The following is a 22,753-nucleotide window of genomic DNA, read 5'->3' on the forward strand; positions in this document are numbered from 1 at the left end:
CAATACGAAAATCATAAACATTCATGGAATTTTGTATTATCACAAATTAAGCAATCATCATTCATAATTTTTAATTTTTCAAAAATACTAGAAAGAAAAGCATAAAAAAAATCCTACTAACTAAGTTAAGCACTCATGTAATTTCAAAATAATTCAAGAGAGTTGAGTTACTTACCTTGTAGTCGAAGCTCGTCAAAGCCCAATTCACCGTTTCACCTTTGGAAGTTCTTGATTCATCCTTGGTTGCCTTCCTCTTCTTTGGCCTCTTCCTCCGTTCAAGTTCATTGTTTATTTTATATTTTTGTTTAATAAACTTATTAAGATTTAGTGTTCGAAGTTCAAGTTCATCATTGTCCTCATCACTTGAGTCATCGCTCAAGTGGTATTCATTTGTCCAGAGTTCCAAATCCTTCCTGTTCTTTGGAAGGTGGTTCAAGTGTTCATTGTGTTCATCATGTGCATTACGCACCATTTCATATGTCATCAATGAGCCGATAAGTTCTTCAAGTGGAAAAATATTTAAATCTTTTGTTTCTTGTATTGTGGTTATTTTAGAATCCCACCTTTTTGGAAGGGATCTTAAGATCTTGCTTACGAGATCAAAATTCGAAAAAGATTTACCAAGAACTCTTAGATTATTGACGACATCCGTGAAACGGGTGTACATGTCGCCTATAGTCTCACTTGGTTGCATTTGAAAAAGCTCAAAATCATGCAATAAAATGTTAACTTTCGAGTCTTTGACTCTACTAGTTCCCTCGTGCGTGATTTCAAGTGTTCGCCAAATATCAATAGCTGTTTCGCACGTAGAAATCCGATTGAACTCATTGTTGTCTAAAGCGCAAAATAAGGCATTCATAGCCTTTGCGTTTAAAGAAAAATACTTCTTCTCCAAATCCGACCATTCGTTCATCGGTTTAGAGGGAAGTTGAAAACCATTTTCAACGATATTCCATAAATCCAAATTCATAGAAATCAAGAAAACTCTCATTCGAGTTTTCCAATAAGTGTAGTCCAATCCGTTAAACAACGGTGGACGAAAAATCGATAAGCCCTCTTGAAAGTCATAAAGAGCCATTTCTCTCGGGTGTAAATCCAAAATGAGAAATACCGGGCTCTGATACCAATTGTTAGGATCGGAGCGGCACTTAGAGGGGGGGGGTGAATTAGTGCAGCGGATTAAAACTTCGGTTTTAGAAAATCTTTCGTACGATAAGAACGGAACTTGAAAAGCTTAACTTGAAAGCGTATTCTTAGAGTTGCGCAGCAAAGGTAATAAGTAACTAAAGCATGTAAGAAGGTTTGCAGTAATGTAAACAGCGACAATGAAAAGCAAACCAGAGATTACGCCGATTTTAGAGTGGTTCGGTCAAATGACCTACATCCACTTGCGAGGCCCCTCTTCGATGAGGCTCCCACCTTCCACTAGCAAATCTCTTGAAATGGAAGGGTAAATACCCCTCTTACAACCTTTTACAAGCAGTTCAACCTCTTACAAATTTTCAATAAAAAAGGAGGAGAACTCTCTAGCAAATTGAAAACAAGACTTGTTAAGACTTTCTAAGACTTTTCTCTCAATCAAAATGCTTCTCAAAAGTTGTAATCTCAGCTGAGATTTGAGGGGTATTTATAGGCCTCAAGAGGATTCAAATTTGGGCTCTAAAATTTGAATTCTCTTTGGGTTCCCGATGCTGGCGATGCCACCGCCTGTAACTGTCAAACGTTGACAGTGCTGGGCGGTGCCACCGCCCAGCCCAAGCGGTACTACCACCCAGCTCTCGGGCATTGGGCGATGCCACCACCCAGCCCAAGCGGTGCTACCGCCTACAGTGTTTTCAGCCCACTAGTTGGGCTTCAATCTTGGCTCAAACTAGTCCAAACTCGAGCCCAATTGGCCCCTACTTGGGTTATAGAATTAATACCTAATCCTAACCCTAATTAACATGCTAACTACGAATTTAAAGACATTTTATAAGCTATTACAAAATCCAAAAGTCAAGACTTCTTCCGGTGAGCTTCCGACAAACTTTCGGCGGTCTTCCGATAAACTCTTGGAAACCATTCTACGGACTCCCGGCAAGCTCTTAAACTTCACGATTTGATCTTGGCGAGTTCCAATGAGCTTCTTCGGCAAGCTCCGATCTCTCTCGACGAGTTCCGGCAACGTTCCCGACGAACCTTCGGACTTCCGTCAAACTCTTGAACTCCCAACGAATCCTTCGCGCTTGACTCCGCACTTTGTTTCGCTTTATGTCTTCATCGTTATCGTAGTTAATCCTGCATACACAATCCAAAACTCTACTCCGATCTAGACAATTGTTACAACGCGAATCGACATTCCGTTGCCCGGCACGTCATTGGTTGGCACTTCGTCCGATTCTTCAGCGCATCATCCTCTCTTGCGGCTTGTTGCCCAATCGGTGGTTGACCTCCGCAACCTCGATATCCTTGGTGCAATTCTGCTCTCCTTGGCCTGATGCCCGACGTCCGAAGCCTTCTGCCGTCCAATATCCTGACGTGATCTCCTCCGGCGCAACGTCAATTCCTCCTACGTCAACTGTCTAATCCTGATCGAGTAGACCAGCATCACTCAAAATGCAGTTAAACATCTAAACACAATCAATTCGTTTCATCATCAAAATCCGAGATTCAACAGTCGAGACCTCCCTTGGGAGCTCTCGGCCAAGGCTACAAGTAGCCTTTAGCTAACCTACGAGGGCAGCAATAGTTGTTGCCCTCTCTCGCTTTTTGCGTCAATGATTTTAATGTCAAAAGCTTTTCTAAAACACAATACACACAGTTTAAAACCAATCTGTCGTATGAACAACCTGGCTCTGATACCATTATAGGAAAATCTAGGGGGCAACATTACATGCATAGCGAAAGAACAGAAAATAAAAACCTCAAATTTTTCAAAAAGGTGTTCTTCGCCGTGCGTAGATTGATGCGCAAAATCTGTGAAATTGAAAATCATATGTGAGATAGTTGTGTTATCTAGGGAGATCATATATCTATGAATTTCTATAGATCTATAGGAGAGAATGAAGGAGGTCAAGCATCATCCTCTCTAATGGTGATTCACACAGCAAGGCTGCAACGATGCTCCTCGAATCACTACTAAAATCTCCACACCTACTATTTGAGGAGGAGAAGGGGAGAGGAGAATAGGAGGTGGAAACCAAGAAAACCTCTATTCTATAGGTGTTTGATTCCCTCCTATTTATAGAAACCGCCTATCAACTTAACCCTAATGGATCATGCCCTATTAGGTATTAGAAATTCATCCAACTACCAAAGCATCTTAGATTAGTGGATCGCTATCCAATAATCTCTCATTGGCTCTTATTGGATCTCAATCATATGATCCAATAATTCATATGCTTATTAGATATCCAATAAGATAGGGGCTCCGACGGATATCTTATATCCGAACCTCTACTCGTCCTAATGCCTACCATATGTGTGTGACCCTCTAGGCCCAATATCGAGCTGGCCGTGAGTCATACCTGTCAGAACTCTTTCTGGCTCAATGAATTATTATCTCCATAATAATTCACTCGACTCATCAACTACGAACATACTAGATCACTACGCCGTAGTCCCCAAACGATATAGGAGAATCCAATCCATTGGACCTATCTGTCCTCAATTACCATGTATCTATAGTCCCTTATCCATCTAATATCCTAGAAACTTTATATCGGGCATGATACTATCAGGCCAATACAGTTTCTACTCAAATCTCGCTTTAATTGGATTCTCCCGGATAACTCTTTCTCTCTCAATCTGAATGACTCTGGCCAGATATTTGTTTGAGTAAGAATACATAGAATATTCCTCTCATGACACTGAGAGTGGATGATCCTCTATCGATACTCAATAATCCTTGTAAGATTAGCTGTCACTCATGATGATCGATTGCATTAGATTTAGAATTTCCAGGCCTATAAGTCTGGTATCAAAGAATGAAGTACTCAAACATGACATCCTTGGTGTTTCAAGTCTAAGGACTTGGTATACTATTGGGACAACGAAATCGTTATCTGACAATAATGTATCATTAACCATCCAGTATTCCGTGAGCATATCAATGAGTGAACTCATTTTCCAATGAGCACCTGCACTGTAGCCCTAGTGTCCCCACACAAGTAGTTATGAGACCAGCTACCTCATATGGATAGGTATACAATATACTAGTCTGTCCGGTTATCTCGATATCCATTTTGAGTAACCTATGACCAAGATTATTTAAGGTTTATGTTTAAAGGTGAATCGATTTGATTATCATGAACTTATCATAATTCCTATTACACAGATCCATAGACATCACTATATATATATATATATATATATATATATATATATATATATATATATATATATATATATATATATATATATATATATATATATACAACAAGCAATATAAAGTGATAAAATATCAAATATAATAAGAAAAAAGAGTGTATGTCATGTCATACGTGTCATCACTCACATGATTGGCTTACAAGGCACCTTTGACTAGCCCATCCAACTATTCAAGCCTCTTACATTAGTGAATTTCTATCCAATAATATCTTATTGGCTCTTATTGGATCTCATCTATATGATCCAATAATTCATGGGCTTATTGGATATCCAATAATTCATGGGCTTATTGGATATCCAATAAGATAGGGTCTCTAGTGGATATCTCATATCCGAACCTATACTCGTTGCAACACCTATCATATATGTGTGACCCTCTATGCCCAATATCGAGCTGGCCACTAGTCATACCTATCAAAACTCATTTTAGCTTAGTAAATTATTATTTTCATAATAATTCACTTGACTTATCGACTATGGATGTACTAGACAACTACGCCGTAGTCCCTAGACAATACAGGGGAATCCAATCCATTAGACCTATCTATCCTCAGTTATCATATACCTTTAGTCCCTCATCTATCTAATACCTTCAAGACCGTATATCGGGCATAGTACTGTCAGGCCCATATGGTTTCTACTCAAGTCTCGCTCTAATTATATTCTCCCGAAGAACTCTTTTTCTCTTAATCCGAATGAACATGACCAGGGATTTGTCTAAGCAAGAACATATATGATATTTCTCTTATGATACTAAGAGCGGATGATCCTCTATTGACACTTAATATCCCTCGTAAGGTTGTCTATCACTCCCGATGACCGGTTTTGCTAGATCTGAAACTTCCAAACCTATAAGTCTGGTATCAAAGGGCGAAGTACTCATATAGGACATCCTTGGTGTCTCAAGTCTAAGGACCAGGTACATCACTAGGATGACAGAATCGCTCTCTAACAATGAGATATCATCAACCATCCAATATTCTATGAACGGATCAATCAATGAACTCATTCTCCAATGAGCATCTTCACTGTAGCTCTAGTGTTTCCACACGAGCAACTATGAGACCAACTGCCTCTATCATATAGATGGTTATACAAAACATTAGTCTGTTCAGTTATCTCGATGTCTCTCTCGAATAACCTATGATTAGAATTATTTAGAATTTTTGTTTAGAGGTGAATCAGTCTCATTATCGTGATCTCAGTATGATCTGATTCCCATTGCACAGATCCATGGACATCACAATATATTTATACGTCAAACAATATAAAGTGATAAAATATCATAATAATAATAAGTAAAAATATTGTATGTCATGTCACATGTGTCATCACTCACGTGATTGGCTTGTAGGACACATATGACTAGCAAATGGATCAATGCCTAGATGAGATGCTATAAGAGTTCCAACGGTCTAGGAGGATAATCCAATTGATCCCTATTCACTCAAAACATCCAAGAGGAACCAATCCCGACTAACTTCTACCTTCCATCACTCGAAGCCTTTGACGATAGTACCGACTTGGTTAAACACACTGTTGCCTTCCATGCTCATATGTCGCTCTATTATGCCTCACGCGCTTTGATGTATTGCACGTTCCCAATGACACTAAGAGGCTGGGCATATGAGTGATACACTTGTTTGAAGCTACTCACAATCAATTCCTTCGCTTAGCTTGCAAAGGAGTTCAAACTCTACTTCCTCGGGATTATATGTTCAAAGCTATCAACGACAATATCGCTTGGACTCAGGCAAGGGAAGGAAGAAACACTCTCTAACTTTGTCACCCAATTTATGAACAAAATACAAGGCCTATATCATCATGATGGGACTTATGTCCTATTATCTTTTTTTGGTCATTAATGGAGAGGCTACTAGTGATCATACTTAAGGTCCTCCAAAGGGCCAATCAATTTATAACCGTCAAGGTGATGATCTTAGGTAACCATGAGGAGATGAACAAAAGGTCGAGAATAGAGTGACTACTGTCAATATCGATCCCACTCTTATCTTGACCCCGAGGTTACTACAACAAAGAAAAATATAATCGATCCAATGAAGAACATGAGACAAAGAAGAAATGACCGACCCGAGCTATCTCGCCCAAGGTTCAAGTCGAATTCCTTATACATAACTAAAACTAGAGTCTTTTTATAGAGAAAAGAAAAAGGATTCTCGAAAGACTCTCGATCGATGAAGACATCTCTAGTGAGGTGGAACAAATCCAAATACTATTGCAACTACTATGATTATGGCCACAACAGAGAAAAAATTTAAGGCCCACCATGATGGAAGGACTCAAAATCTGCTCCGACGAGAGAGGTCCCAAAATCTACTATAGAGGGAAGACTCGAGATCCACTATGATAGAGAAGAGACATGAAATCTGCTACGATGAAATGAAGATTTAAAGCCCACCACGATGGGAAGACCCGAGATCCACTATGACGAAGAAGGGACATGAAATCTATTATGGTGGAGGGAAGATTTGAAGCCCGCTATAGAAGAAAAACCCGAGATCCACTACAACAAAGAAGGGACATGAAATCTATTATGGTGGAGGAAAGATTTGAAGCCCGCTATAGAAGAAAACCCGAGATCTGCTATGGCAGAGAAGGGACATGAAATCCATCACGATGAAAAGAAGATTTAAAGCTTACCACAGGGGGAAGTCTCAAGATCCACTACGTTGGAGAAAGGATATAAAATCTACTACCATGGAAAGAAAATTTGAAGCCCACCATAGTAGAAAAATTTGAGATCCATTATAGTGGAGAATAGACATGAAATTCGCTATAGCAGAAAGAAGATTTAAAACCCGCCATAGCGGGAAGACTTGAGATTTGCTACGATAGAGAAGGAACATGAAATCTGCCATGATAGAAATAATATTTGAAGCCCGCTATGGTGGGAAGACCTGAGATTCACTATGGTGGAGAAGGAATATGAAATTTGCCATGGTAAAAAGATGATTTGAAGCTCGCCATGGTGGAAAAATTTGAGATCTACTATGGTGGAGAAGGAACTTGAAATCTACTATGGTGGAAAGAAGATTTACAGCTACCATGACGAGAAGATCTGAGATCCACTATGGTGGAGAATGGACTTAAAATCCATCATGATAGAGAGAAGATTTGAAACCCGCTATGGTGAAAAAAATCTAAAATCTACTATGGTAGAGAAGGAACTTGAAATCCACCATGGTAGGAAGATTATAAATCTACTATGATAGAGGGCGAGGCCAAATGCGCCAAAGATACATAAGTCAGGAAAACTTGACTCATCCTAAGATGAATCCACTATGGCGGAGGTGTAAGGTCACATGTGCCCAAAATGCATGAGTCAAGAAAATCTGGCCTGTGCCAAAATAAATCCGTTCCGATATAGACACAAAGTCAAATGTGTTCAAGATGTGTAAGTCGAGAAAACTCAACTAGCGTTAAGATAAATCTACTACGGTGGAGGTATAATACCAAATGAACCCAAGATGCGTAAGTTTGGAAGACTTGATCCACGCCAAGATAAATCCACTATGGTATGCAAGACCAAATGCGCTCGAGATGCATAAGTCAAGAAGACCTAACCTATACCAAGATAAATTTGTTACAACAAAGGTATAAGGCCAAATGCACCCAAGATGTGTAAGTTGAAAAAACTTGACCCATGCCAAGATAAATCTGCTACGATGGAGGCATAAGGCCAAATACGCCTGAGTCACAAAAGTTGAGAAAACTTGACCCATGCTAAGATAAATCTCCTACGATGGAGGTGCAAGGCTAAATGCGCCCGAGATACATAAGTCAAAAAAACTCGACCCACACAAAGACAAAACCATTATGGTGGAGATGCAAGGCCAAATGCACCAGAGACATATAAGTCGGGAAAACCCGACCCACATTAAGAAAATCTACTACGATGAAGGCAAAGGCCAAATGTGCTTGATATGCGTAAGTTGGGAAAGCTCAACTAGTGCAAAGATAAATCTACTATGGCAGAGGTACAAATCCAAATGTGCTTGAGACGCGTAAGTCAGGAAAACTCGACCCGCATAAAGAGAAATAAGCTATGACATAGGCGTTAGGCCAAATACGCATGAGACGAGTGAGTTAAGAAAACCTGATTCGCTATAACAGAGACACAAGACCAAATATACTCGAGATGCATGAGTGGGTAAAACCTGACCCTCACGATGATGCCAAGACCAAAAGGACCTAAAACGTGTAAGTTGGGAAAATCCAACGCATGCCAAGAGAAATCTGTTATGGCAAAAAAATCTGACATGCACTAAGATGCATAAAGCCAAATACACTCGAGATGCATAAGTTGGAAAAACTCAACCCATGCTAAGATAAATCCACTATGATGGCAAGGCCAAATGCACCTAAGATGCGTAAGTTGGGAAAACTTGACTCACATCAAGATAAATTTGCTATGATGGAGGCACAAAGCTAAATGTGCCCAAGACGTGTAAGTTGGAAAAACCCGACCTATACCAAGATAAATTTGCTATGACGGAGGTGCAAGGCCAAATGCGCTAGAGACATCTAAGTCGGGAAAACCCAACCAACGCTAAGAGAAATCTATTAGGACATAGGTGTTAGGCCAAATGTGTCTGAAATGCGTAAGTCGGGAAAACTTGACCTGTGCTAAGATAAATTCGCTATGTCGAATGTACAAAGCCAAATGCGCTTGAGATATATAAGTTATGAAAACTTGACCCACATAAAGAGAACTCCGCTATGACATAAGCGCAAGGCCAAATATGCTCGAGATACGTGAGTCGAGAAAATCCAACTTGCGTCAAGATAAACCTATTATGGTAGAAAAATATGCTCAACATGCCCGAAATACCTGAATTGGGAAAACTTGACTCGCAAGATGAGAACCCAAACGCTTCCATGTCGGACGAACTAAATGATACACTTTGAACCCCTCTCACAAGTGCACTATAACATGCCTTCGGGAGGGACAAATGATAGAAAATCTACTATTAACTGACATGTGACTGTCAGATATAAGATCAAGTCATCCTTCACCTATCTGCCTATGATTCAAAGAATAAGCTTTCTTCTTATCCATTATAATAAAAAAAAGGTAATCATAAGTTTTCTTCGTATTCTTTATAACAAGGATGACAATCACAAACTTTCTTCTTACTCACATGAAAGACAATATTATACTCTCTTCTCTTCCTTTATAAAAGACATCACAAACTTTCTTTTCCTTGAAGGAATAAAAATAATCTTATATAGGGAAATAGGGAGGATCCTCTCTTTTATCGAATTACTCGAGCTCATATTTAGGAATCTTGAATTACTAACTTCAGCGTTGGGGGACCAAGTAAAAAAACCTCTCTCGATTCTAATTTTCACGTAGGTGCTACATTGAGAGTATAATACTTTAGGCTCGAAATCACTTTGCTCGAAATCACTTTGGATAATTTTATGTATATGAATTCATACGACATCGGATTAAAAAGTCAGCATTTCATGCATTCATGGAATTATAAAGTGAAACGAAGCACAAGCCTTCAAAGCTTCTTCCTCCATGGATAATATATCTGAGACACTCGGGTTGAATTGCAACTTTATTCACCTGAAAAGACTAAATACATACGTTAGAAGGAATCTGGCATTGTTTCATTGGAGGAACACAAAAAGATTAACATCAGATGCTTTCCCGTGATCAAAATTCTAATAAATTAGAACAATTTGCAGATGACTGTGGATTGCAACTTTTCAGTGGCAGAAGCACCAAGCATCATCATGAACCAGCCCAAATGCAGTGAGGCAGTATGTTTACGCTTACCTCAAGATAATATAAAAGGAAATCTGTACATATATTCATGTATATATGTATACATATACATGTATATATACATGTATATATGTATATATATATATATATATATATATTATATTAATGAGGATTCTTACATTTTGAACTGATAGGTTTTGATCCCCGAAAACAGTTCCTCTCAGCATGAAAAACAGTTGAGTTCTTCTGTAGCTTTGATGAACAAGCTTTAATTTTTTATCTGCGAGAGAGAGAGAGAGAGAGAGAGAGGAATCAGCTTTTGAATCCAAATAATGCGTTAGATTCCGTTCACTTTATTTTTAATAATTGATATAAAGTGCGAGAACTGTTTACAGCTTCCAACTTTGTGTTGCGCTTTAATGCGCATCCAAAATTCTAAAGGGAAAGGACCTCCATCAGTAGTGGATTCGATGGCCTACGAAGGCAAATGAAACCAGAGGGGAAGTGTTTCTTGACCCGCAAAGGAGAGGCCACTGTATCAGCCCTTAGCTCATGTTGGTCTCTTTCCTCTACAGTCGCAACAACCTAGCTAGGAAACCTCATTTCAGATGAATGGTTTGCTCCATTGCACCTAATACTCATGCAATATGGTGACCTCACAAAGAAAGAAAAAGGAAAAGAAAGGGGGAATCCGTCAGCCACAGTACGATCCAAATGAGTGTTAGGATCAGCAGAAGCAAAGCCTTATTCTCTCTTTGCCAGCTTGATTGTTTCCTTGCTTTTGCAGATGTAAAGGTTTAAACTGGTTTAGGAAGTCGAGCTTAATTATCACCTCAGCTCAAGCCTTTTCTATCATATATACTATTTGTGATGCTCAAATCAAATTAGAAAGAATGAGCTTCTGTTGCTTGAACCAGTGACTGCCTCTCTGTGTATCTACGTATCCAAATATGGGTGTACATGTGTATATAGTATTATTTGAATCCTATCATACGCATTACATCGAGTTGCTTTCTTCCTCATTTTCTGATGACTGTATTTTAGTGAAAGAAAATACTGCATAGTTTAGCCCATGATTCTATTGAACTTTGACATGCGTATCAAACTCCTGGGTGCAACAAGACCTGATGATTCTTTAGGCTCTCTGGTTATGGTGTCTTTTGTCTCAGTCAACAATGTTCAGAGTCTGCTATTCAGATTACTGTCCATTTTGCAGATCTACACCAAAGCATCTCAAAAAGGAGAATGCAGTAGTCAAGCACCACCCATGCAAGAATCTTAGTCATTCACCATTTCTAATATTATCCTTGGACACCTCTTTACCTGGCCAGTTTGCTTTTCCAAGTGGCTGTGCACTTTGCCTCAGCTCATGCGTCCATAACCTTCCCACCTGGTAAGTAAACAAACCTAATCTGATACAAGACAGATAGATATGTGTCAAAAGCATGGAAAATACACCCTGAGCCAAGAAAAAGCTCATTTGATCAATCAAAGAGCACCATTTTTGTTGGGTTTCGCAAAATTAAGGGACAGTGGGGGCAGAGACCGCCTTTTCAATTGAATCAATACCCCACATAGGCGCACTAGGATTTGCTTCCAGTGCATGGTGGGCAAAGAAACTGTTGCTTCAGGCTTATCTTTCTTTAGGTGAGCCTGTGCAGCATATTTAAGGCTGTGAGCTTTTGTTTCGAAAGAACAACAAACCACACTTATGTCTTACGCAATTGATCAAGAGTTGGAAGAGACGGCAGCGGTAACGCCACCCAAAAAAGCCAAAGATGATCAAGACAAAAGGCCTTTAAGGATAGAATGAAGAAAGCAGTGTGAAGTTGGCCATCCCACTAGCTTAAGTTCATAGGAGTGTCACCTATATGGAAAGCTTCTGAACAGGTCCATGAATTCATCAATGCTTGAGATCTTGCTACGCATTAAAGTAAGTTGGATCCTGTGATGTGTTCCAGGGCATCAGCTTGTAGAAATGTTAAGCCTAAACTTCACAGAATTATTTCCTGATTATTAACAAGTCAACTACATTTCCTTGCGTTATTAGTACAAGATGTTCCAATAACAACACACTGCAGACCTGCCAACTAAACTGATAATTCACCTTGATTGTTCAGGTCTTACAAATGTGCTTTTCCATGATAAATGGCATAGAAAATCAAATCTAGAGAGCAGCTAGTCTTTTGCTATAAACTGAAGTAATAAATTTGGTGTAAACAATCATAGAGATTGCAGAACATTTTGTTAAAGGTACATGACAACAATGTCCCTACAGTTTCTTTTTCCTACACAAAAGGAATTGTTCCCACAATTTTATAGTTCTTTTTTCCTTCTTTTTCTATGAAGAAAACTCCGTATTACTTTCGAGAGAGTAATATTGTAAACTGTTAACGGGACAATATCAATGATGGATGGATTAACAAGGTGTTACTCAAACGGTTTGACATCCTAGAAATAGATTCATTATAATATCAATTATCATAATCTGACCTTCGATAGATCAGTCCAATTATCAAGATCTGATTCCTGATAGGACCATTAACCGAGTAACTTAGAACACAATTGAGTTGTTGATACTTGATAGTAGATCTATTTAGTTTAGGATTAAGTGAAATTTAGTATTTCAGCTTGGATCTATACCATAAATTCAATAAACATCTTTTTTTTTTTGGATTTTGTTAGCTAGCACCAGACCTGAACTGGTAAATGTGAAGTGCTTAGCTCTAAGTTCAGAAGGTAAACCAATCAACCTTTTATCTCAACTAGGTTAAAACATGTGTTTGGTTATGTAGTTCGATTTGAACCCCTAACCAGCCAAGTTGCATCTGCTTTTAGGGTCATTTAGTGTATGCTTGATGCATCATGCTCTTTTAGGCTTTTGTTAATGTTTGATGCATAAAGCTTAAACGGCTGGCAACTTAGTATAAAGGGTTATCCACTATGTGTATCTTAGTAGGAGGTGCATATAGAGGAGCTTCTCTCTTCATTTTCCATTTAACGTCTCCTTCCCAACTCCCAGCTTTGATTGCTACTGTCTTCTCTCCATCTCACTTGAGATCAGACTCAGCTTTCCTAAACATGGCAGAGAGGTATGACTCTCTTTTCCTTTATTGTGGTCTTTTTTTCTTCTTCAAAGTTCTTTTATGATGTTCTTATAATCCTTACACATATGGTACTACAATTATATTTTGGATCGTGTTGAAGTTTCGGTAGACTGATGATTTCTACAACAAATCGAGTATAGAATGCAACAGGAGTTTGTCCAAAGAGTGTAGTGGTGAGATATCTTTGCAAATGAAATAGAAGAGTAGTATGTGCAAGCTTAATTATGCACAAATCTACATATTTTGAGATAGAAAAGTTTGGTTACTGCAGATGTTTTCACCCCTTACGGAATATTGCTAGAAACATAAGTGCCTTATTTTCTTTAATCTACTGGCATGTAATCGCCATGAAAGTATGCATGTATCATCAAAAGAAATGAATTCATTCCTAATGCAAATATTTATACAATAAAATTTCTCCTCTACTTCAGAATGATTCTCTTTATGTTAAAACCCAATCATCTGTATGCCATAATTAATCTTCAACCATCATGTGTATACAATTAATATTTTTTATTGCTCATTATCTAGAGCACTGAAGTACTTCTAAGCCATGCAACTTAGTCGAGATACTCCAAGCCATATCAACAAGAATGTGAGGAAACCATGAACTTTGGCAAGGATCAACTGCAACAGGATATGATGGAGCTTTATGTTGGCTATCTGGAAAATAACATACCTCATCTTGAACATAGGTAAGCATTTTGATTTGTCACTTTTTTTTCCTTTGAATTATAACACTGCTGAATGCACTGTAAATGTGTTCTGATTATGGATAGGAGTTTTCAAACTATTGAAGCAAATCCAACTCAGAAGACACTTCTTTCTACATAGGGTACACCTGTTCTTAATTATACTGATAATAGCTAGTAAAAGTGATAAATGAATACTTTCCCTTTTGTTATAAATTATGCACAAATACAGAATTTTAAAGATTCAAGAAACAGATAAATGTTTATATATTATATTATTTGCATAATTGCAAGTGATCATCAGTAAAATAGTGAGTCAATAGGTCATGCAATTTCTTTATGTGCCAAAATTCTAGATTTCTAGATTTTATGTTGCCATGTTATGCCCACATGGTTCTCTAGGATAAATATCAATGGGGTTGGTTTATTATGTATATTTCCCTTTTCATTGAGAACCTTTCTCTTTCTTTTCCTTCTAAAATCAAGATTTTTATATACTCTAAAATTTAGGTAGAATTATATATCCCTGTACATCTTATGTGCTATACATAAACCAAAATATGTCTTTAGGCTTATCTTTTTTTTAATTTACTAACATTCATGTTAGTACCATTACCCCCATCCTATAACATGCTAAGTTCCCATCATATATAATCAATAGAGAATATATATTTTTTATAGATATAGAGGTTCCTTCTCTTGCCATTGATTTCTTAGTCCATTTTAAAAATTATTATTTTTACCAGAGAAACTAATATTGATATGATAATAAAACTAATACATATATGAAAATCATGAACCACCTCAATTACATCTATACAAATATTATGATAAAAACCTTTCGATCGCAAACCACTTTAAGAGTCGTTCATAATTTTGGAATAACTAATGGTAGAACAAAAGAATTAATATTACAATTTATCTTGATTGTCCCCAATAAAACCTCAATGTGTTTCACCAAAAATAAATTATACATATACATATATATATATATATATATATATATATGTATATATATATTCTTTACCCATTTAATTTAATAATTTATTTATTTTTCAGAAAAAAAAAAAAGCTCACTCAACAAGTCTCCATAGTCATTGGCTGATGGAAAAATAAGTAATGGTCAATAGGGTTGTGAAGGGCTACAGATGATTTCAATAAACTTCATATCTTCAAAACTATTACTCGTTAATCCAGTAAAGTTCATCCGAATCTATCAATCAAAATGCAGTTTTTGGGGGGTAAGTGTACCGACAGTGCACAACAGCGGCCGATGACGTCATCGGCGCACGGTGCTAACCGGCGCCGACGGAGCAGGATAACGTAGCGTCCACCCGCGGCGAATTTCTCTCCGCTCACACGCGACGTTCCATTAAAATAACGGTGGACGACAAGGGGACGGTGGTGGACTTGCGTCTCGTGGTTTGCTTCCACTGCTCCCTTCATCTCTCTCCTCTCTCTCGGATTAGGGAGCAGCGAGAGAGAGGGAGAGAGGAAATGGCGACAGCGGGGGTTTCCCACCTCGGTATTGGGCTTAAGGTTTTGCGTTTCGCGGGGCCCGACGGCAGCTTTTCGAGTGATGTCCAGGTTAGAGCGCTGCTCTTCTATCACCGAGGTTGTTCAGATTCTTCGGCTGATGAACTTGTCACCGTGCTTCGTGCTGTGGGAACCTAAGAGTTCTTCCTTTGAACGGGGAAACTGTTCTTTAGTACCTCTTTTACATGGATTTTACTTGATTCGGTGAAGATTGCGGCAAAACGGTGGGATATTCTCTTTTTATTGTTTCGAGTTGCCGGTTTTGGATTCTGCTTGAAGGTTGGAATTTTGTGTGCTCTGAGTTCGAGCGGGATCTTTTGGTCTTCGTGAGTCTCGGAAACAATTAGAACTTCAGCTTAATACGACCCACATAATTCAAGAAACGACGATATCTTCCCTTCCCCCGAAATGGCTTTTTGAATATTGATAAAGAGTAGTCGCAAAATTACGCGACAAATATTGTCCACAAGCTTTCAGAACATTTGTTGTGGTTTCGTGACCTTTGAAGTATTGTAGAAAAAGTTGGCCTTCCAAAGGATAGGAAATGATGCTTTATTTGCCTGCATTTTTTTAGGAAAGAGCGTTTACAAAATAGAGAAGAAAAATGAAACAGAAAGATCTTTTGGGGTAATTATACAAACCGCTGTTATATTTAGAAAAAGTTGGAAGTATTTTGATAGGGATCTGTTTCACTTTTGCAAGTTGGTAGCACAGAGAACTACTAGGTTCTAGCAGGTTGATAGATTGTCAGCTTTTCCCAAAGTTAAGCAGGAGATGAGATGGATTGAGTTTGCTTAGATTAGTTTCCTGTGTAGTTGGGAAGTAGTTTGACATCATAGCTGGCCACCAGCTCTAATCATGAACCTCGAGAAGCAAAAGAGAATAGATTAGTTTCCTGTGTTGTTTAGTAGGGTTCTATTCTGTTAATTTGTTTGCTTATTTGTGTTTTTGAGATTAATATTGTGGGCACAATAAATGCCCTTCAGCTCTAATATCTTTTACAACCCATTTTTCTGGCATGTCTGATAAACTTACGAAGGCATCCCATGATTTTGAGGCAATTCCATAGTACATGGAAGGGAAGAAAATTATTGGGGTTTGGAAGTGGAATAATTTGTAAAATCAAAAGCAGATTTGAGAGAGTTTCTTTATGTGATGTCAGATATAGTGCTATAGGTCTTTTAAGATATTTTGACTTTATTTTTTATTAATTTATTTAAAAAGTTATACATACTCTCTATGGACTTTAGATAGTAGGTACACACCTGATCAGGTAGCAGTAACTTTTAAATCACTGGGTGCGGTTGCAAGCATTTGTACAAGTAAACCCGTTGTGAAGAGCTCTATCAGAATTCTCTAGGAAGTGTGACTCCGCTATTTTGACATAACAAAATGGGCTGAAACATTTGATTATCAGATTAAGTTTGGCTATAACCTATAGTGGAATGTGGTTGCCTAAAATATTAAGTTGGTCTTGGGGTTTCTATCCAGCTAGTTGCTAAGCCAGATCTAGGAAAAACTTTGATCTAATCCTTACATAACCAAGCTTCTTATTTTTAAAGTCCTTGACCAAAATTTGATACTGATACATTGAGGTATGTTTAAGTAGCCAGGTAATCAAGGTCCATTTGAAACTCCTACTATATACTGTTACGGGCTCTATTATATACTAAAAGCAATTGCACCTTACAATTGTCTGAAGGACTCTCTTTTTGAATCAGTAAATTTGTTTACTTCTTATCCTTTTGTCTTTCATAGAAGTAATTTTCTCCTTTTGGCCTAAACAGTAGAAGCTCTACATCTTCATTTGCAACCTCCAGAAGGATGGGTATATATGAACCGAACCACCAAATTGGCATGTGGGAAGACTCGTTTAAAGCTGATAGCAGTCAAAATACATGTGCATCAACAATTGTGGAAACAGACACGAAACTTGATTATATGGCAGAGGTATGTGGCATGTGTTGTTTGGCAACATTATGTCATCAATCGCATCAGATCTGTTACTTGGATATACGTTATATTTTAAATTTGAAATAATTTGTAGCTGGAGGATATTCCTTGCAAGGAACTAGGACAACCAAAGAAGTATGGTCAGGAAACAAGCCATTCTTCAGACAAGGTATGTAAAATGCTTGTGACATTTTTACCACCTGCTTTGCTGAAGAAATTTTTTTGTTCATGGTACTCTAAATTTCTTTGAAGAAGAGAGAAAAACAACCCTGACTTGTTTTATTTATTTCGGGATAAACCCCTCACTTCTTTCACTCAGACAAATAATAGGTGATTCCTTCAACTTCTGGTAGGGGAAGGAGAATTTTGACCTTGGCATCTACTTGAAAGCGAAGAAGTCAATAGGGCATACTTTGACACTCTAGCTAAAACAAATCCTATTTTGACTATGATTTCAATTAGTATGTTCTCATATTTTGGAATACCTTCATTGGTTGGTTTTTGTGGAATTATTGATGGGCTTTCCATGTAAAGGTTTTCTTTCCAAAAATTGTTGGCATTCTTGCTATCTTTTGTGCTTTGAGTATTTTTTAGCAATATAGGTTTATGGACTTTTTTAATACAGATTGAAAGAAATCATGTGAACTTGTGGAGAACAAGAAACTTTTGATCAAGGTAGTAATCAGAAGATATGTCTGCTTGAATTTAGTCCCACCTTAGTCTGAAACTAACTAATTAGACAATTCTGTGATTACAGAAGTGATGGATCTCTTGGTGACAACAAAAATAGTACATAAACTTTGAGATTATTTGAATCTTGTCAGTTTATTTTCTTAAATGGTCAACAAAATATTGCCTGTTCATTTATGTGGATTAATCCTGTACTGGACCACTGGAATGATGTACTTTGGCATTTAAATCACAATGAATTTATCTGACGGTTTAGTTTAAATCAGTCAAGAAAATTTTACCTCTAACGAATTATCTTTGTGGAGTATCATCTGTTTATGATAATTTTAAAAATTCTTTCGTGTTAGTTTATGATATTACAACAGGGTTTGGATGCTCTGAGGGATATGTATTTACAATAATTTTAGTTATAACTATTTCAGTTCTGCTCATTTAAAATTTATTGGTTTATATCAATTTCAGTTCAGTTCAGTTGATGGCTTAGTCCCAATTATGGTTTCGAATTTCTTTGTCCGTGCTTAACATTGCTTGTTCTTTAATCAACCATTAACCCAAGTTGCAAAACCAATCCTAATGTTAGAAAAGAGTTTCTTGTTCTTATATGTATCTGCAATAATATCAATGAGCCAAGTTCAAGTCTACTTATTCAGTATATTGTCAGAGAATGAATTACATTTTCTTATTATATATTGTCAGAGAATGAATTACATTTTCTTAATATATATTGTTAGAGAATGAATTGCATTTTCTTGATATGTTTCTCAAATGCTGTGAACTCCGAATGTAATTGGTTTGTCCATATGGTGTTGCCAATTTGATGATGTATGGATGACTTATCATAGGTATTAAGACGGCTTGCACAGAATCGAGAGGCTGCTAAGAAAAGTCGTCTGCGGAAAAAGGTATCTTAGAATGGTAAAGGTACAATTAGGTGACTGATTTGATTCTTAATATGCTGATCATCTGATACTTGTTTTGTAGGCTTATGTTCAACAACTAGAGTCAAGTCGTCTAAAACTGGCCCAGCTAGAGCGGGAGCTTGAGCAGGCTAGACAGCAGGTATAAGTGGCACTAATCATGATGAACAAGGAATTCTGTGTTTATATGAGCTAAGCAAGAAGTTATTGATGAATTCCAGGCTGTGTACATTGGTGGGCATTTACGAGAGACGAATATTGGGTTGTCAGGAAGTGTTAATTCGGGTATAGTGTTCATTTCTTTCGTATCTTTTTCTTAATATATTCTGAACTATATGTTAACGACTTCAATGTTAAAATATCAAGAATTAGAAGACTCAGCTACATCTATCTTGAAAGGCTATCGTTTTTCAGCTGCAATATTTTGTTAATGTCGGACCTGTACTTCTAAAGTTTCACTAGATCTTTTTGATGTTTGATAAAAGCTACTCTGATTATATGGTTGTATTATAAGCTCTAATTAAAACTTGTACAGCTTTCTACTACTAGTGCAGGTGACGGGTAATTTGTATTCTTTTTCTCAGTTTTCATTTTGAATCTTTTAAGTCTGGAAGCATCAATGTGGTCTCACTTTTACTATGTAAATACCTCAACCTCACTCTCCAAACTTTGAATTATTTGCTAGTCCTCCATGGACTTGTGCCTCAAGTCCCTAAATCCATTCTAAATATATAGACTATAATATACAATATTTTGCAAGGGAATTTTATGTTTCACTTGCAGTATCTTATATCATGTGTCTTTTTTTAATATTGACTCAGTAAAAGATGATAAAATTTGCGATTCTTTCGTAGCAGCACTATTTGGAATGATAAAGTAGGCTTTTTCTGTTTTGCCTCTTTCAATTCTTTCCACAGATTATTATCAGATTGTAAGATCAATATGTCAGCTCCTCATGTACTTAAAGGCATTCCTTGGCGGTGTATTTCAGGGATTGCTGCTTTTGAAATGGAATATGGACACTGGGTTGAAGAACAGAATCGGCAAACTAGTGATTTAAGAACTGCGCTACAAGCACATGCATCTGATGTTGAGCTTGAAATGCTTGTGGAGAGCGGAATAAGACACTATGACAATCTTTTCCGAATAAAAGCAGTCACAGCAAAATCTGATGTCTTCTATCTTATATCCGGCATGTGGAGAACGCCCACAGAAAGGTTTTTTCTCTGGATTGGTGGATTTAGGCCATCAGAGCTTCTAAAGGTGATTAAATGTTATTTTTTGGAATTTTAGAATCTAGTAAAGATTTCAGCAAATGCAAGCACTCTGACTGTGCTGCCAGTATGTGACATGCTGGCATGCACGGACATGCTAACGCAACATTGGACTATAGGAAGCCTATGGAGATGTAGACTGGGTCGGCATACTCCATGTTAGCATGTCACCATGCAGGGGCATGTTGCTGAACTAAAAACCTTATGTTTCTTGCTAATGTCACGTGCTATTTATCTGTAGTTTCATTTTCATTTTCCTCAAGTTACTGAGAAAGTCATTTCACCGTCCTTAGGGAGCCTTAGAGTAAGCTATGGATAAAAAGTACTGCTAATGTTACTTTACCATCCTTGGTTCACAGGTAGTCTCATCGCAACTAGACCCTATGACAGAGCAACAAAAGAGCGCTGTGTCAGGCCTGCGGCAATCTTCACAACAAGCTGAAGATGCTCTTTCGCAAGGATTGGAGAGACTTCAGGAAACTCTTTCTGAAACACTAACATGTGACCCTTCAGGCACACCTGGTGTCACAAATTACATGGAACAGATGGCAAATGCCATGGGAAAGTTGGAGGCTCTTGTAAGCTTTGTGAACCAGGTAATATACAAATTTTAAAATTAATCTGTAATGGATACCATTGTCTCTTGTTTTGCTGATGTCATTATTTTTGGTAGTTTGTGTTCCCTTAAACCTTACTTCCATAATTTGCATCAGTGTAGGACTTATGAATATGTGAATAAAACCAGATTTTATTAGCTGAATAGAACAATTACTGGGTAGGCATGAATATGAGCACATGTATGTCATAGTTTCTGCCGTATGTTATCTTTTCCTCTTGTTTCTTTGAGATCGCAAAACAATATGCCTAATGATTAATTGGAGAATGACAAACCAATAGGTATTGTCATAATCAAATAGCATTTTCAAAATCTTAATTTCTAAATGTCATATGTTTTCAGAATATAAGATGTACAAAAAGGATTCTGTGTTTGATAACACAAAGGGCCTCTTTAAATTGCAGCACTGTCCACTACTTGCCTTTTCTGTTTTCTTCCTAGTTTCTGATAGATATCTTCTTAATCCTCTATAAATTTTTAAGGTTCATAATCTTCTTAACTATTCATCCATTTATTTTCATCTAGATAGCATCTGATCCTATTCTGTGGTTCTGAATCTGCATTGCCTTTGCCTTTAGTATTAGGATGAGTTTTCCAACTGAGTTTGCATGACCTGATGTTCATGTCACAAACTTTTCCTCTACCTTTCATCCTCTTCCTCTCTGCAGGATGGTTTAATAGCATCAATAGTGATGAACATGAACTTGCCACACAAAGTAATACTTCTAATGTTTAAAAGTTGGTCTCTTGTTATTATTCTTATTGTATTATGTGCTTTTGTTAAAATGTTCATCCTTTTACACCAGCAATCATAAGTGAATATATGACAACTAACTCTATATTGTTTTGAAATTTGCTTCTGGGTATTCAACCTGAACATGAAATCATTCTTGCTATATATTGAAACAGGCAGACCTCCTTCGGCAACAGGCCTTGAGGCAGATGTACAGCATCCTCACAACCCACCAAGCAGCACGAGGCTTGCTTGCCTTGGGTGACTATTTCCAACGCCTTCGTGCGCTTAGTTCCTTATGGGCTGCTCGTCCTCATGATCCAACTTAGCAATCTTGAGATCAAGCACCTTGGTAACTTGATGTTTCAGCACCAGCCACCAATCAGCTGGCCGAGGGAATTGACATCTGCAATTTGGTTACCATCAACCATCCTGGAGCACTTCTTTCTGGAATTTATTCAGCACGCAAACTGGAAAAGGTGCCCTAGTGTAGATGTTATGTAAATATCTATTGAAGCTCCATGTTTTATGGACAATGAAGCTGCCTCTGAAGTTTGTCTATGAGTATGTCATACACTTATTGTTGTAACTCTGTTCTTTATGAGGACAACATGTGGGTCATGTATTCCATGCAGAAAAATCATAGGCTGCTTTCCAGGAAGCACCAGAAATGGACAGATAATTGCATGTCATGTAGTTTGGCAATGACCCGCAATGCCTGATGTAAAGTCTATATATTATGCATGAGGTTGTCTTATATAGCTTTGCAGACAATCAACCAAGAATTATTGCAAGTTTTGCACTACTATTTCTCTGCAGAACTGGAAAGTGGATTTGTATGTTAGGTTCTTGTCTTGCAGTTGCATTGGTTACTTGTGATACCTCTCTGGTTCATTTATCTAGATGAGACTTACAAACAAAAATCTTGGAGCTGTAATAGGGTTTAGCACGAAAACTGGAAATCTAAACCTATGCTTCAGGGAAAGAAGAAAAGAAACGAAAAGGGCAAGGAAGTTGCTTATTTATTAAAATGTAGATTGTCATAGGTTTACAAATTTGGAGATCTAACATATGGCTTGAAGAGAAAGGAATCTCATGTCAAAAGAGAA

At 37.6% G+C, this 22,753-nt stretch overlaps 1 protein-coding gene across 3 annotated transcripts; it reads left to right on the plus strand.

Moving 5' to 3' along the window:
- The first annotated feature begins 13,070 nt into the window (after positions 1-13,070).
- Positions 13,071-22,449, plus strand: LOC103973934 (transcription factor TGA4). Of its 3 annotated transcripts, XM_009388611.3 has the most exons (10): positions 13,071-13,218; positions 13,765-13,928; positions 17,249-17,411; positions 17,509-17,583; positions 18,947-19,006; positions 19,086-19,163; positions 19,243-19,306; positions 20,013-20,284; positions 20,655-20,891; positions 21,821-22,449. In XM_009388611.3, the coding sequence occupies exons 2-10, from the start codon at positions 13,840-13,842 to the stop codon at positions 21,971-21,973; spliced, it is 1,191 nt and encodes a 396-aa protein (XP_009386886.2). In that variant the 5' UTR covers positions 13,071-13,218; positions 13,765-13,839; the 3' UTR covers positions 21,974-22,449. The 3 variants fall into 3 exon arrangements, with proteins under 3 accessions (XP_009386886.2, XP_009386888.2, XP_065048727.1); XM_009388613.3 differs by lacking the exons at positions 13,071-13,218; positions 13,765-13,928 and adding an exon at positions 15,318-15,512; XM_065192655.1 differs by lacking the exons at positions 13,071-13,218; positions 13,765-13,928 and adding an exon at positions 15,535-15,685.
- The last annotated feature ends 304 nt before the right edge of the window (positions 22,450-22,753 follow it).

This window comes from Musa acuminata, chromosome BXJ1-7 (genome assembly GCF_036884655.1).
Source record: "Musa acuminata AAA Group cultivar baxijiao chromosome BXJ1-7, Cavendish_Baxijiao_AAA, whole genome shotgun sequence".
NCBI classification, from domain to species: Eukaryota; Viridiplantae; Streptophyta; class Magnoliopsida; order Zingiberales; family Musaceae; genus Musa; species Musa acuminata.

Coding starts and splice junctions, on each gene's coding strand:
- LOC103973934 (XM_009388611.3), top strand. CDS start 13,840: ATGAACTTTGGCAAGGATCAACTGCAACAGGATATGATGGAGCTTTAT. Junction 17,584..18,946: donor CAAGCCATTCTTCAGACAAG/GTATGTAAAATG, acceptor GACTTATCATAG/GTATTAAGACGGCTTGCACA. Junction 20,285..20,654: donor GGCCATCAGAGCTTCTAAAG/GTGATTAAATGT, acceptor CTTGGTTCACAG/GTAGTCTCATCGCAACTAGA.